Below are 16,541 nucleotides of genomic sequence, written 5' to 3'. Positions count from 1 at the left end.
CCCGCTGTGCCCCCCAGGTGATATTGGGGATCCCCAAAATGGGGTCTGGGCCTGTCTGTGCCCCCCAAGTAGGGTTGGGGACCCCAAAAATGGTGTCTGGGCCCCTCTGAGCCCCCTCCGGGGGTGTCTGGGACCCCCCAAAATGGGGTCTGTGTCCTTGTGCCCCCGGTGGCAGCTGGGCCCCCCCAGGTGGGGCCTTGGCCGGAGCGCCCCCCCCAAACGTGGTCAGCTCCCTTCGCCCCCGCCCCCGGACTCGCACTCTTCGCCTCTGATTGGCCGCGGGAAGCCCCACCGGCGGGCGCGGCGCCGGGCGCGCCCATCGCCCCGGGGAGAGGGGGGAGAGGCGGCCGAGCCCTTTCCTGCTCCCTCCCCCCCCGCGCGTCCCATTGGCCGGCGGCGCGGAGCGGCCGATGATTGGTCCGGACGGGGATTGGCCCCGCCTTCCCGGAAGTGTCGCTCCGGTAGCAGCGCCCGGCTCGGAAGCGGGAGGGTCCGGTCGGTGAGCGGGGGTCCCGGGGGGGTCCCGAGGGGGTCCCGAGGGCCGGGGGGGGGAGGGTGGTGTCCCGGTCCCGGGGGGGTGTCCCGGTCCCTGGGGGTAGGGCTGTTTGCGGGGAGGGAGGGCTCGGAACCGGGCGTCCACCAGGCCCAGCCCCCCCCCCCCCCCCCCCCCCCCCCCATTGCCCCTCACCCCCCCGTGCCTCAGTTCCCCCCCAGCACCCCTCAGTCCCCAACCCCCCCAGTACCCCTCGATTCCCCCCCCGTACCCCTCGATTCCCCCCTTCCCCCCGCACCCCTCAGTCCCCCCCAGCCCCCCGCCTCAGTTTCCCCCTCTCGTTTCAGCCCCCCCGCCAAGCACCGCAGGACCCTCCCTCTCGGGGCGGGGGGCCCCCACCCCCCCGATGCCGCTGGGCCTGGGCCGCCGCAAGAAGCCCCCGCTGCTGGTGGAGAACGAGGAGGCGGCGGGGGTCGCGGGGGGGCGGCCGCCAGCGAAGGCCCCGAGGGGGGTGCGGGGGGGGGAGCGGGGGCCCCCTCCCCCCCGGGGCTGCCCCCGCCGCCCCCCGCCCTGCGCCCGCGCCTGGTGTTCCACACGCAGCTGGCGCACGGCAGCCCCACGGGCCGCGTCGAGGGCTTCAGCAACGTCCGCGAGCTCTACGGGAAGATCGGCGAGGCCTTCGGCATCCCCCCCGGCGAGGTGGGGGCAGCCGGGGGGGGTTCGGGGGCACCCAGGGGTGCTACAGGGCTGAAAAATGCGCACCTGGAGGGGTCTGGGGGCACCCAGGGGTGTTGAGGGCTGAGAGTTGGTACCTTTGGCATCCCCCCGGGTGAGGTGGGGGCACCCAGGGGGGCTGGGGGGGCCACCCGGGGGGGTTTGGGGGCACCCAGGATGCTGGGGAGGGCACCCAGAGGTGTTTTGGGGCACCAATGGGTGCTGGGGGCTGAGTGTTGGTACTTTTGACATCCCCCCCAGGCGAGGTGGGGGGCACCCAGGGGAGCTGGGGGGGGGGCACCCGGCGGGGTTTAGGGGCACCCAGGGGTGCTGGGGGGTGAGGAAGGGGCACCTGGAGGGGTTTGGGAGCACCCATGGGTGCTGGCAGGGCAGGGGGTGGCATCCAGAGGGGGTGGGGGGCACCTTTGGGGCTGGATGGCAGGAAGGGGTTGGGGGGGGTATTGGGGACCCCTGGAGGGGAGGGGATCCCCAGGCTGGGGCAGAGCCGGGGGGGGGCAGTGGGAATTGGGGCGAGGGGCCCCTCGTGACCCCAGTGGTGGGGGATCCCTCATGTCCCCTGGGGAGTCTCCTGGGTGTCCCCAGTGGGGGGGTCCCCCCATGTCCCCAGGCAGAGGGGTCCCTCATGTCCCCTAGGAGGGTCCTGGCTGTCCCCCGGGGGGGTCCCCTGTGCCCCTGAGAAGCTCCCACGTGCCGGGGGGGTCCCCCTTGTCCCCAACCTCTCCAGCATCTCCCAGCTCCCTCCCACTCCCCGCGTGTCCCCGAGGCACGGGGGTGTCCCCAATATCCCCCCCCTCACACCTTCCCCCTACCCCCCCCAGGTGATGTTCTGCACCCTCAACACGCACAAGGTGGACATGGAGAAGCTGCTGGGGGGCCAGATCGGCCTGGAGGACTTCATCTTCGCCCACACCAAGAGCCAGCGCAAGGAGATCGAGGTCTTCAAGTCGGAGGAGGCCTTGGGGCTCACCATCACCGACAACGGCGCCGGCTACGCCTTCATCAAGGTGACACCGCTGCAGGGGGACCTGAGACCCCCTGGGGCGGGGGGACACACACGGGGACGTCGTGGGTGGTGGCCAAGTCAAGGTGGGGATGGAGGACACCAAGGGTCATCTTTGAGCGTTGATGGGGGATGTGGGGTCATCTGGGTGGTCGTGAGCCCCCTGGGGTGGGGAGGGACATGGGGACATCATGGATGTTGGCCAAGTCAATGTGAGGATGGAGCGCACCAAAGGTCCTCCTTGAGCATTGATGGGGCACATGGGGTGTCCTGGATGGTCTTTGAGTAGTTGTGGGGCTGGGGTGGACACGGGGATGTGCCGGGTGGTGGCCAGGTCAACATGGAGGTGGAGGACACCAAGGGCCATCTTTGACTGTTGTTGGGGGATGTGGGGTCATCTGGGTGGTCCTTGAGCACCCCTGGGGTGGGGAGGGGCATGGGGACGTCATGGGTGGTGGCTGAGTCAACGTGAGGATGGAGGACAGCAAGGGTCATCTTTGAGTGTTGGTGGGAGATGTGGGGTCTCCTGAGTGGTCTTTGAGTTGTTGTGGGGCTGGTGGGGACACCAGAGATGGTGCCCAGTGTTGCTTTCCAAGGCGTGGCGACCTGGTTCAGGAACAGCACGGCGACCTACCCCCTGGCCGCTTGGGCCATCAGCTCGCAGACACCAATGTGGTGGACGGCAAATGGCGTTTATTGATAAATAACACAGCATTATATAGCTTAGGTTTACAGCGTCACTTCTGTCTGCTTACGTCATGGGCTAGACGCTACTGGCTATCAGGTGAGGAGCGGGGGCCTACCTTTCCGTACAGCGCGACATCTTCCGACCACCAAGCCCTAACTATCCACATTTCCCCCCTCCTTATGCTTAACTAAATAGGTTAATATAAAATATAAAAGTTTTAATACTTAACCTTAAGACTTAAACTTAATATCTGGCCAGACTTAACCTTAATTAACCTTAACTACAATTTAAAAAATGTAAATATTAAAATCTTACGATTACAAAGATAAGGTACCTTAAACAAATGCATTTGTAAATTAGCTAAAATATAATCTTAAAGTATAATCTTAAAATCTTAAAAATTCTATCGGTATTCTTATTCTTATTCTATATTGTATAGTAGTCTTAAAAAGTATATGCTATAAACTTGAATAAAAACATAAGGCACAGTAAACGGGTAGAAGTTGAGGTAACTTTTAGGGACAATTGAGGATAACACTGGGTAGGTACGTTTTTAAAGCAGTTGATGGTGTTCTACGAACATAATATTAACTTTCTCTAGCCGACTCTTGATGAACGACACGATCTTGTTCAGTATACAGGGTCCAAAAATTAGTGTTATTACGATCATTGCAATCGGCCCTATCAAGGTGGATATCAGGGTGGTTAACCATGGCGACTGGTTAAACCACGATTCGAACCACCCTTGTTGAGCTTCTTTGTCTCTTTTTCTTTTTTCTAGACCTTCTCTAAGTTTGGCCATGGTATCTCTGACTACTCCGGTGTGATCAGCATAAAAACAGCACTCTTCCCCTAATGCAGCACAGAGCCCTCCCTGCCGTAGGAAAAGAATATCCATTCCCCTTCTATTTTGTAACACAACTTCTGATAGTGAGGAACTTCCAGGCTTGGACAGAACGTTTGCTGACTTGTCATCTTCTTTTGTCGCCAGGGTGTACAGGTTACGGGGGTGTCCGATGATCCGGTCCTGTGAACAAAAACTCACAGTTTTCATTAGTTTTATTCTGGCTAGTATGGTGCGAACAGCTGCCTGGATCGGGGTTAGATGCTCTTCCTTCGCGACATGCTTAATCATGTCTGCGATACTCGACCCCGCTGGTAGTGATCGCAGGATTTCTTTGGTTGTCGAATTACACTGCTGACGTAAACATTCTGCTACGACCGGGCCTTTTGCCTCCGCAGGCAAGGCTGAAGAATCGACCGCTGCTTGGAGACGATCCACAAATGTTGTGAAACTCTCACTTTCACTTTGCTTTATTGTGGACCATGGCGATGGTTTGGCAATGACTCTAGAGGCTGTGCAAATAGCTTCTCTGGCCGCATGAGTGGTTGCCATAACTTCATGGGCCCGCAGGCCCTGGGCTTGTGCCTGGGGGGTAATCATTGTGGGATCTGTGCCCATTAACCGCTGCAGGCTGGAGCCATGCAGTGGATGGTCTGCCCCAGTTACTTGGGCTAGTTGCTTCGTACAGTTGTCCTCCCATTCTTGTTTAAAAACGATCATCCCTGCCCCGTCAAAGATCAATCTACAAGTTTGTTTTATATCGAACGGGAGCATATCGCCTCCCCCGAATATACCATCTATGAGGGTGGAGACCATGGCAGAATTAAGCCCTTTATCCGCGATTGCCTTAACAATCGCTTGTATATCCTTAGGGTTTATCTGTGTGTGGACCCTCTGTCCCCCATCCGTCACCTGGACCAGGAACGCTAGCGCGGCCGATGGGGCCCAGTCGGCGCACGCAATCTTTATTTTCCTCCAGTCCGTGAGAGGGATTTCTCCCCCTCGCGGTTTCTCTTTAATTTGGATGGGGATATTTTGGCTCTTGACTTTGTCTATCTCTGTTTCCTCTTTTTCTAAGTTTGAATCAATGGCGAGCCACTCATCCCCACTAGTGTTCGATTCGGACGTTGGTGTAGGCCAGACTTCCTCAGACTCTGTTTCTTTTGTGGCGCCCCTAGCTTCCTCGGCTAACCCACCCCACAAGGATTTAGCCTGTTTCTGTCCCTCTGTAAGCAGATCGGGGTTCGGGAATTGAGGGGACGTGTTGCCGTCTTGCTGATCTTTAGGCTCAGCAGAGCCGTCACCGTCTGGGGGGTGCAAAGTCTGTGTGGCTGCCCCGATTCCCAATTTTGGGGTGGCCAATAAACAGTTCTTTGCCGCCCTCCATGTCTCCTGTTCTTGTATGGCCTTCTGCAGGGCCTGCACGACTTTCCCCCATGACTTAAGGTTTTTCCCACAACCCGAGGACATTGTTTCCTTGGCTAACACTTTAGTACACTTATCCCATACTTCAGGGTGGAGAATATCCACCGGCTGGTCAGTGACCCCAATTTGCAAAAGCCTCGCAACTGCGAGAGTAAAATCTTTGGGCTTACAATCAATACCCCAATGCTTATGTAATTGCGATACGACCTTCACAAGGGCTTCCATCCTCCTTGTTGGTCCGGGAGCGTCCTCCCCGCCGGGCTGGTCCTGCCGCTCCGGCCGCTGTTCACCCGATTCCAGGCGAGTCTTTCCCGGGTTTCGGCACCACTTGTTGCCTTCAGAGGCGTGGCAACCTGGTTCAGGAATGGCACGGTGACCAACCCCAGGCTGCTCGGGCCATCAGCTCGCAGACACCAATGTGGTGGACGGCAAATGGCGTTTATTGATAAATAACACAGCATTATATAGCTTAGGTTTACAGCGTCACTTCCGTCTGCTTACGTCATGGGCTAAACGCTATTGGCTATCAGGAGAGGAGGGGGGGGGCTACCTTTCCGTACAGCGCGACATCTTCCGACCGCCAAGCCCTAACTATCCACATTTTACAGAAGAGAAGAGATAATAAAGTAAAAGAGGAGATGCTAGTTAAAGGAAATTGAAAGCCACAGTAGGTATCACCAAGGCGACCACCCCAGAAACACGATATGAGGGTACAAAACAAGCAAAACCAGGCCCAGTTAAGAAGGGGTAAGCCAAGGTGGACTGTTTGTATGGCAGGACATCAGGATGATCAAAGGGAAGAACTTGGGAGGGCCAAAAAAGGGAAGAAGAAAATGCAAGGTGAAGCCAAGGATCTGGTCATGGCTGTTTGGGGGTATCTGCCAAGCAGCTCTTCACCGGAGAAAGATTGACTGGAGTGGCACACAAAGCTGAGGCTCATCTGACCATACTTAGGTCGGACTTATTTCCATAGTCACAGGGAACCCGAGTGCTTTTCCTACCATCATCAAGGGAAGAGCCCTGTAGTAGATGGAAACACAGAATCCTTCAGACCAGGAGTGTCCTCAGCAGGTCTCTGGCCCAATCTTCTGCTCACAGCAGGGTCAGCTGTCAGGACACACCAGCTCGCACAGAACTTTATTCATTTTGGGCCTGAAAACCTGCAAAGATGGAGATGGCACCATCTCTCTGGCAAGCCTTCCCCTTGCCCGTTGGCCCTCGTCCTCCATTCATGCACCACAGTGAAGAGCCTGGCTCTTCTGGTTACCTCCTGGAAGGGCTGTTCTCTGGTCTCTCCAAAGACTTCTTTTCTTCTGACTGAACAAATCCAGCCTCCCATAGTGACAAACCTGACTGTACAAATGCGTGCCTGAGATGTTTAAGGCTCTTCCAATCCTGCTGGCTTCTCATGCATCTGCAAAGGACTTCAGGGTTGGGACAATATCATCACCCTCCTGCCATGGCTTTCTCATGTGTCGCTCTTGCTTATCATCATGATGCCATGCACAGGGGTTGCAGGCTGTGAGGAGGGCCCAGTCTGAACAAGCAGCCATTCACAATTCAACTTTGAGCTCTAAATGCTTCAGGCCCAAGAAGCAACCTCGCACCATGAGCAGAGGCTGGTGCTGGGGGTGCCATGCTTGGTGCTAACCCAGACGCAGATGAGGAATTCGTGACTCCAACAATCACAGTAGCTATCAGCAGTAGCTGGAGAAACACCAAAACACTCAGGTTGGCAGGGACCACCTGAAGTTTCTAGAGCAACCTTCCACTCACATCAGGATGAGCACTGAATTTCCACCAAGTTCCTCAGGGCTTTGCCCAATGGTGTCCTGAAAATCTTTTGAAATGGGGACTTTGTCTGAGATCATCAGGGGAACCTTCGGTACCCTCCGAGGAAGCTGAGGGTGCCAGACAAGGAGAGCCACGGGATTCCTTGACTCCCAACAAGCTGGTAGCAACCTCTGGAAGCTTCTAAAAAGATCCTCCTGCTGTCCTTGATCGCAGGTGCATTGCTGAGAGGCTGCCGAAGCTATTCTATTCTAGCCCTTGGACTCTTACTCCCTGCTGCTCTTCCAAGTAGGCACCAATGACACAGCCAGACTTGGAACTACAGATTGGTCAGCCTCACCTTTGTCCCTGGGAACATGATGGACCAGCTCATCCTGGAAAGTGTTTCCAGGCGCACAAACAACAAGAAGATCATCAGGCATAGTCAGCATGAATTCACCAAGGGGAAGTCATGCTTGACTGACCCGATCACCTTCCGTTACGAAATGCCTGGCCTGGTAGATGAGGGAAGAGCAGTGGATATTGTCTATGTGGCCTTCCAAAACGCTTTGACTCTGCCATAAGCTCCTCACAGAGAAGCTGTTGGACTCCAGGCTGGATGAGCAGACAGTGAGGTGGATTAAAAAGTTGCTGAACGGCTGGGCCCAGAGCGTGGTGATCAGTGTCACAAAGTCTAGTTGGAAGCCAGTAACTAGCAGTGTACCCAAGGGTCATTACTGGTTCCAGTCCTGTTCAAAATCTTCACCAATGATCTGGATGATGAGGTAGAGTGTACCCTCAGCAAGTTTTCTGATGACACCAAACTGGGAGGATTGACTGATGCACTGGAGGGTTGTGCTGCCATCCAGAAGGACCTCAACAGGCTGGAAAAATGGGTTGACAAGAATCTCATGAAGTTCAACAAAGAGAGGTGCCAAGGTGCCAAGTCCTGCCGCTGGGGAGGAACAACCCCATGCACCAATATATGCAGGGGGTCTCCCAGCTGGAAAGTGATGTTGCAGCAAAGGCCCTGGGGGTCTTGGCAGACACCAAGTTGAACATGAGCCAGCAATGTGCCTTTGCAGAAAAGACAGTGAACATTATCCTGGGCTGTACTAGACAAATATTGCCAGCAGGTCGAAGGAGGAGATCCTTCCCCTTTATTCAGCACTGGTGAGGCCACGCCTGGAGTGCTGGGTCCAGTTCTGTGCCCCTCCATATAGAAGAGACATGGACATACTGGAGACAACGCAACAAAGGACCACAAAGATGATGACGGGACTGGAGCATCTCTCTGATGAGCACTACAACAGGTTGCCTAGGGAGGTTGTAAAGTGTTGCAACGGATACACAATTGAAGAACAATTAAAACTAGGGATAGAAAATGCTCAAGATGGTCAAGGAATGATTCGTAGGATGTTAAGCACTGGCGTAGAAGCTGCCTGTTGGGATAGGAAGGATAATAATAGAGAGAGACAAGATCTGAGAGAGGAAACAGAAGGCAGGAAGGCAGCTGAGCTATTACTGTCCTTGCATATCACGCAGCTACAGAAGCAGTTACAGGAAGAAAAACAAAAGTTGGAAGGAAAGACAAATAATGCTTATAGGAGCCCTGCATCCCCCTAACTCCGTGCAAATTAGGAAACTAATGGTGTCCTTTGAGGATGGGGATGGTGATCTTTGGGGTGATCCTGATGGTAATGATGAGGAAAATGATGACCCTGTTCCCCTCAGATTCCCCTGAATGTGGGACCCATCATCAAAGCAGAGTACTCTGAAGGGGTGGTGCTCTGCAAAGATACAACACGAACCACTCCCTGGCATGCACTGCAGCTGGCAAACTTACAAGAGAAATATGGCAGAAAGCCAGGCGAAACCGAAACTGAGTATTTGTGGCTCGCCTGCCTGAGCAGCGGCGACTGAACAGAGTGGAGACAAAGCAAACAGTTATTGGGGTCTGGGAGTTTTCCAAAACCTAGGACCTGACTCGGTGAATGAAGCCCAATAACCATTTTCTTTGTCTCCACTCAATTCTACTGCCAATGGAGTAGCCTACCAGGCTGGGTGAACAGATGCCTTGGAACGAGGTGAGCCTTCCATCATTCCCTTCTGTTCCCTGCGCGAGCTTTCCACTGCTGCCACGAAAGCTGTCTGCATACAAGCACGCATGCATGGGGAGAATCCTGTGATACCCCAATATCCACCATGGTAGATTATGCAATATTAAAGCCACTAAACGAAGGAGGCACTTACATTCTGATTCCAGTCAGTCCTCACCAAAAACTGGTGAAATTTCTAACAGATACGGGAGCACAAATTTCTACGCTAACACAGTGTGATGCCGAGAAGCTGGGTGTGCACCCAGACAGTGAAGAGTTAAACCCACCGGGGTAGATGGATCGTGTGTTATTTGCTAAACCACCAAAACTAATTTATGTCTTATGGGTGAGGAGCTCATATCGTCTACTCACTTTGCAGTTGAAAAGCACCATTGAAATACTTCGAGTTTCGATGTTTTGACTGGGTGAAAGCGTTGCCTGCCAGACAGCGGCGTGTGGTCCGCCGGTTCAAGTACCAGCCCCAACCCTGGTAGAAACTGGGAGGTTACAGCACGTGCACTGAAATTACCGATTCAGTGCAGTATCCAATTCCTGCTGTAGCACAAAAGGGAATTTCAGACGTAAAAACAGACTTAGAAAACCAGCACACTACTTCCCCGCTCCCTGTACAATTCACCCTTCTGGCCAGTCAGAAAGCCAGGTGGGAGATGGCGCCTGACAATGGATTATCAGCATAATAATATTTTTCTCATATATTGTTATGCCAACACAGCTCCGCTAATGGCTGCAGTACCCGATATTGCAACTTCAGCAGCCACGCTACAAGCAGCCGCACACCCATGGACGGCAGTGCGAGATGGCAGAGAGATGGTCTTTATGGTCCCCTTGCAGGAGGAGAATAAGGAGAAATTTGCTTTTCCTTGGGAAAGTATACAATAGACAGACTCCCACAGGGGTATAAACATTCACCCACGTTCACTCGTGCGGCGCTTGCTGAGCTTTTACAGACAGTCCCACTTCCCCAGGATGCAAAACTGTACCAATATAGAGATGATGTTCTGATCGGAGGAACTTCCCCTGAAAGACTGATGGGAGCTGCAGCAGCAGAGGGGCAAGCACTACATAAAGCAGAAGTTCCACCTGAAAAATGCCAGAGACCAAGTAAAGCAGTCAAATTTTTAGGTACTTCATGGATCGCGGGTAGCGCAGCAATTACCCCGGACACCACATGAATAATGGAACAATCACAGATGCCGCAGTCTAGGGAAGATTTACACCAGTTATGGGTATGTTAGGTGCTGGAGGAACCACGTACCTGGATTTTAAATAATTGCTCACCCACTGTACTCACTCTCACGAAACAGAAAACCATGGAAATGGAAGCCAGAACGCAAAGTGGCAGTCAAAACCCTAACACAGGAATTAAAACCAGACCAGTCGCGACCCTATCACAGCAGAGTGGGGTTTCGCGGAACATGGTGCTTGCTGCAATCTGTACCAGACTGGACTGAGCAGGTCAAAAAGGTCTGAATTGTTTAGCTCAACATGTTTCTCAGTTACGGGCGCAATCTACCACAGCTGCAATTACAAGGGAAGGTGGTGAAGGCACCTTACCCACAGAGATCGAGAAGTCATTTGGGATAATGCGACTCAATTCAAAAAGGATTTGCAGTCTTGGGGGTATCTGGTTGATTTCAGCTATGACCCCACCGACAGTAAAGCCACAGCTTTTGTTTGAACGATGCACAATGCTGCAGTATAGACCAGACACCAGAACATTGTGTCGGGCTTAAATCACCATGAGACTGTACCCAACACTCAAGAGAGGATAGGCCCAACAAATGGCCACCTGTTGGTGTCGACGCATGCATTGTATGGGAACAGCAAGGATTTATTGGTGAAAGTAACACCGTTAAGGGCCAAGACGTTGGTCTTGACCCTGAACAAAATGCTTGTCATTCAGATACACTCCCCGACGCAGCCCCTGGGACTGTACTGGTATACGCTGGAAACGGATGTGTTTGTGATTCTGTGTTTATAGACAACACCGCTGTAGGTATACACCATCACTCAAATACCTGTATTTGTTATTTTGCTGAAATTATGGGATGTGACTTTAACTATTTGGCTCCTGTCACATCCTACCAATTGCTACAATCTACACACCGTATCAAGATTTGTTGCCTGCGTCCATTGGAATGAATCTCACATTGGTAAGAAAACCGTTGCAGCGTGATGACCTGTGCTAACTGCTAAAACAAGCTCAAAACAACAGGCAGAGAACCCTGATTACCGTCCATCATGATGCAGAGAGGATACAATGCATCCTAGAAGGAGTGAAGAAGCAGAACATCGGTGGTGGGAAACCCTCCTTGGATGGTCACCAACAGCAGCTGGAGCTTTGACTGTGATGTTACATCCAGTTGTAGTTCTGTTAGTTTTGGCTTTACTGTGGTTATTGCTTCTAGTCATTTTAGATATTAAAGTCTGGCCAAAGATGAAACAAATTATGTCAATCCAACATGTGAAACAGATGCAATGAACTGATTCTGTAGGGGAGATGGTAAATAATTAGCATGAACTGTGATGCTTAAGCTAAGCAACTTCTCAAGTAATTGTACCCCTACCACAGCGCTGCAATGCGCCACATATTTATGACTGAGCCAAGAGGTAGCCATATGACCGCCCTGTGAGTCAATAAAGTGGATTGACTGTAGTCAAGGGGTGGAGTGTGATGGATGCACTCGACCCCTTGACCAAACTAGATGTAGTTTGGTTTAGGCTCCATAGGAGGTAAAGGTCTAAGCTGTAACTGGGTGTCCTGGTCTCGGCTGGGATAGAGCTAATTTTCTTCATATTTGAGAAGTCGTGGCAGTCTGGTGAAGCTCCCAGTGATTGGAAAAGGGGGAAAATAACCCCCATTTCTAGAAAGGGTAAAAGGAAGACCCGGGGAACTACAGGCCAGTCAGTCTCACCTCTGTACCTGGCAAAATCATGGAGCAGATTGTCCTGGAAAATACGCTAAGGCACATGGAAAATAAAGAGGTGACTGGTGACAACCAACATGGCTTCACTAAGGGCAAATCGTGCCTGGCAAATCTGGTGGCCTTCTATGACGGAGTTACAGCATTGGTGGATAAGGGAAGAGCCACTGATGTCATCTACCTGGACTTGTGCAAAGAATTTTACACCGTCCCGCACGACATCCTTCTCTCTAAAATTGAGAGACATGGGTTTGACGGATGGACCGCTCAGTGGAGAAGGAATTGGCTGGACAGTCGCCCTCAAAGAGTGCGGTCAATGGCTCAATGTCCAAGTGGAGACCAGCGATGAGTGGCCTTCCTCAGGGGTCAGTACTTGGACCGGCACTGTTTAACATCTTTGTCAGCAACATGGACAGTGGGACTGAGTGCACCCTCAGCAAGTTTGCTGACAACACCAAGCTGAGTGGTGCAGTCAAAATGCAGGAGGGAAGGGAGGCTGTCCAGAAGGACCCTGACAGGCTTGAGAGGTGGGCCCATGCGAATCTCACAAAGCTCGATAAGGCCAAGTGCTTCTATGATTCTTGGTAGCTGCTGTGTTTTGGATCTAGTAAAAGAAGAATGTTGACAATACACTCATGTTTTTTGGGTTTGCTAAGAAATCAAGAACTTTTTTCAGTTTCCCACATTCAGCTCTTGAGCTGGTGTGCAGGAGCTGGGAAGGAGCATAGCCAGGCAGCCAGCCCAAACTGGCCAACAGAAATATTCCATACCATGGATGGCATGCTACGTTTATAAACAGGGGTTGGCTGGGAACCCTCCTTTCTGGGAGTTCAACTCTCTTTTTTCCATTGAGTTCAAACTTTTCCATGAATTTGGTCTTTTTACGGTGAGTTCGTCGAGTTCTGCAGGGCGACACGGTGAGCGTCGACGCATATGATCTTGGAACACAGATCATGCGTTTGACACATGAATAGCGGGTGGCTTTGCCAAGATTCATTTGTCAAGGGACAAAGCAATCTGTGGGTCCAAGGAGTCTCACACATACCTTTCCCATTGCCTGCAGTCTGACTACAAGGCAACCACTTTATCCCATAAATGCGATAGCCTGTGTGAGCCACCTTTGAGGTCTCCCAGCTAAGCAGCATCACTGCACAGTGGCGACCACCCATTCACAGAATCACAGAATGTTAGGCGTTGGAAGGGACCACCATCCCGGCCGGTGTTGAATATCTCCAGAGAAAGAGACTCCACAACCTCCCTGGGCAGCCTGTTCCAGGGCTCCATCGCCCTCAAAATAAAGAAGTTCTTCCTCATATGCAGCTGGAACTTCCTCTGCTTCAGTTTGTGCCCATTGTCCCTTGTCCTTGTCGCTGGGCACCACTGGAAAGAGTCTGGCCCCGTCCTCCTGACACCCACCCTGCAGATATTGATCGGCATTTCTAAGGCCCCCTCTCAGCCTTCTCTTCTCCAGGCTGAACAAGCCCAGCTCCCTCAGTCTCTCCTCGTAGGGGAGATGCTCCAGTCCCCTCCTCATCCTCGTAGCCCTCCGCTGGACTCTCTCCAGTAGCTCCTCATCTTTCTTGCACTAGGGAGCCCAGAACTGGACGCAGTACTGCAGATGGGGCCTCCCCAGGGCAGAGCAGAGGGGGAGGAGAACCTCCCTTGACCTGCTGGCCACACTCCTCTTGATGCACCCCAGGATCCCATTGGCCTGCTGGGCAGCCAGGGCACACTTCTGGTTCATGGTCAACTTGTCATGCACCAGCACTCCCAGTTCCTCTCTGCAGAGCTGCTCTCCAGCAGGTTGCCCCCAGCCTGTCCTGGTGCATGGGCTTGTTCCTTCCCAGGTGCAGGACCCTGCACTTGCCCTGGTTGAACCTCATCAGGTTCCTCTCCATCCAACTCTCCAGCCTGTCCGGGTCTCACAGAATGGCAGCACAGCCTGCCGGTGTATCCACCACACCTCCCAGTTTGGTGTCATCAGCAAACTTGCTGAGGGTACATTCTAACTCTTCATCCAGGTCATTGATGAAGAAGCTGAACAAGACTGGGCCGAGTACTGATCCCTGAGGGACACCACTAGCTGCAGGCCTCCAACTAGACTCAGCGCCGCTGATGACAATCCTCTGAGCTCTGCCATTCAGCCACTTCTCAATGTTAAAAATTTTGTCCTCACACGAATGGGTTACACTAGGTTTTGCTTTTATTCACAACTCAAGAGTTGGGCCATCACCTCAGCAAGTGGCAAAGCTCAACTTGCTAGACCAGTTTATAGACATTTTTTAAACCAATTACATCAAGTCTAGAATCTTCATAAGTTTCTAAGCAACCGTTCTGTTCCTTTGAGTACATCATTTATTAAGTTCCTTCTGTTCTTCTGTCTTGGTAGAATTCTCCCTCGCTGGTTTCAGGCCTTGCTTGGTTTCAGGGTCGTCTCGGCTTCTTTTGTAAATTCTGTTTGATGCAATCCGTACAATTAATTTCTATCCCAATTGCAACATACACATTGTATGGTTTCTTAACACAGCTGTGTTTACACAGCTGAATCTGCTTTCTAGTTCTATGATTTTATTCTATTCTATAATCAATCTTTATAATCAATCTCTAACACTCAATCCACCTCACCAACCACTCATCCAGCCCACACTTCCTGAGCTTCCCTAGGAGGATGTTATGGGAGACAGTTTCAAAACTTGACTAAGAGACTTCTCAAGCTTGCTCGTTGAGGCAGAGAGACCTCTTAGCAACAGCAAATTTTTGGTGAGTGACCAATATCGTCCATAACCTTGTCTTGCAGTGCACTGAGATTTTGTATTGGTAACTTGGATTCCGTACTTTCCAATCACTGTTGCGTCCTTCGTGCAGTAAGTAAGAGTGAACCGTGCCATTGCGCTTTCATATCTCAATAAAACCACTTCTGCTGGTACCTTTGGCGATGGTCCTTGAAGCGGTCTAAATCACCCACCCACCCCACAGTGGCATCACGGATAGGATTCAAAATCTGATCCACAACACAGGGTCAGCAAGATGGTCAGGGGACTGACGCTCATGAAGCACAAGAAGAGGCTGAGAGAGGTGGGTTTGCTCAGCCTGCAGAAGGCAAAAGGCAGAGCTCAATGCCATCTTCAGGTACTGAGTAGCAAGTGCAAAGAGGGAGCATTTGGAGCAGCGCGGATGTAGAAAGATGCACAGAGCTCTCATGCTTCTCCCTGTGATTTGGAGCAGACTTTGCTGCCTCGGTGAGATTCATCTCACCTGCCTCAAACAACCACAGCACAAATGTCACTGCCCCACTGGTCCACCTCTGCTGCCTTTCCACATGTTGGAGAGACAGAGGACTCTGCTTGTCCTCAGGAAGAAGTCAAACAGGGCGGAGAGGAACCATGCTCATTTGCCTGCAGTGGGGCAAAGCAGGACCCCATGCACCTCCTTTGCAGGAGCAAGGAATCCTAACTGGGAGGACAGATCAGTAGCTCAGCTCACTTCAGCTCCCCCCCAAAACAGACCTCTCTGCCTCAGGGAGACATTTTGGTGCCCTCTCATTTCAGAAGGCAGAGCCTGCAGGTGACTCAACTCATACCACATGCCCGGTGTCCACGGCTTGGAGGCAATGCCTGCTGGCCCCAGCCACACCTCCTGCTGCCTTCCAGTTTTAGCTGGGAGCAAGAACTGAGACAGGTGAGGCTGCCTAATTCTTGAAAGCTGAATGAAAAAAATAGCCTCCTGCATGGCGAGAAATAAATCCCTTTCCCGGGACTTCTCTCAGTCCTGCCAGTGAGGGGCAAGGGTGTGAGGAGGAGAGCACTGCTCATGCAGTTCAACAGTTGGCTGAGGAACTGGTGATGGTAACAGGGTGTTGGGCTCTAAAACCACAGGACCATGGATGCAGACCAGTGTCTGCTTGGGAGAGATGGGATCCACCTCACCAAGACGGGCGAAGGAATCTTTGCCGATTAAATGGCTGACCTTGTAAAAGGGGATTTAAACCACGGATGAGAGGGAGAGCGAATCCAGCAGCCTGTGAGGGAGTGACAGACAGGGTCAATGCGCAGAGGTCTGTGGCGATGTGACAGGAAGGAATCATGAAACCAACAAAACAGACCTTAAGCAGGTCCCCTCCAGCACTTGCATGTAAGCAAGAAAGTGCCACAATGGCACCATGATGGAAAAATCCCCCATCTTCTCCAGGAACTCAGCGTGCTGGGGTGCCTCTCTGAAGTGTCTGTACGTCAGTGCACGTGATCTGGGGAATAGACATGAGGACCTGTGTGCAGTTGCAGGGCTGCGATCTCATTGGGATCTCGCTGGGATGGCTCCCAGGACTGGAGTGTTGCAACGGAGGGACACAGGGTCTTATGATGTTGGGGTTCAGGAGGGAAAACAGCACCGGCACAACAGCACATGGAGGAACAGAGCCTGGGCTTCATCCTTAGGAGGTTCCCCGGGACATTGCTGGGTGAGCAGGGGCTGTGCCCTACACACCTTCCTCTGTCCCATGCAGACCTCCCCTGCAGGGATGGAGCGCCTGCACAGCAAGGAAGT

The 16,541-nt window shown here is 52.7% G+C and overlaps 1 protein-coding gene across 1 annotated transcript; it reads left to right on the top strand.

The window, feature by feature from the left end:
• Window positions 1–410: 410 nt before the first annotated feature.
• On the top strand, window positions 411–3,873 carry LOC142365283 (PDZ domain-containing protein GIPC1-like). The gene is made up of 4 exons (XM_075445940.1): window positions 411–499; window positions 841–1,192; window positions 2,047–2,232; window positions 3,698–3,873. The coding sequence occupies exons 1-4, from the start codon at window positions 411–413 to the stop codon at window positions 3,770–3,772; spliced, it is 702 nt and encodes a 233-aa protein (XP_075302055.1). The 3' UTR covers window positions 3,773–3,873.
• The last annotated feature ends 12,668 nt before the right edge of the window (window positions 3,874–16,541 follow it).

Source organism: Opisthocomus hoazin, chromosome 35, assembly GCF_030867145.1.
Source record: "Opisthocomus hoazin isolate bOpiHoa1 chromosome 35, bOpiHoa1.hap1, whole genome shotgun sequence".
In the NCBI taxonomy this organism is placed as follows: domain Eukaryota; kingdom Metazoa; phylum Chordata; class Aves; order Opisthocomiformes; family Opisthocomidae; genus Opisthocomus; species Opisthocomus hoazin.
This window is presented reverse-complemented; position numbering and strand designations above follow the sequence as displayed.

Excerpts from the sequence above, each read along its gene's own strand:
- LOC142365283 (XM_075445940.1), top strand. The coding sequence starts at position 411 with ATGATTGGTCCGGACGGGGATTGGCCCCGCCTTCCCGGAAGTGTCGCT. Across the intron at positions 500-840 it reads GAAGCGGGAGGGTCCGGTCG|CCCCCCCGCCAAGCACCGCA; the intron begins GTGAGCGGGGGT and ends CTCTCGTTTCAG. Across the intron at positions 1,193-2,046 it reads TCGGCATCCCCCCCGGCGAG|GTGATGTTCTGCACCCTCAA; the intron begins GTGGGGGCAGCC and ends TACCCCCCCCAG.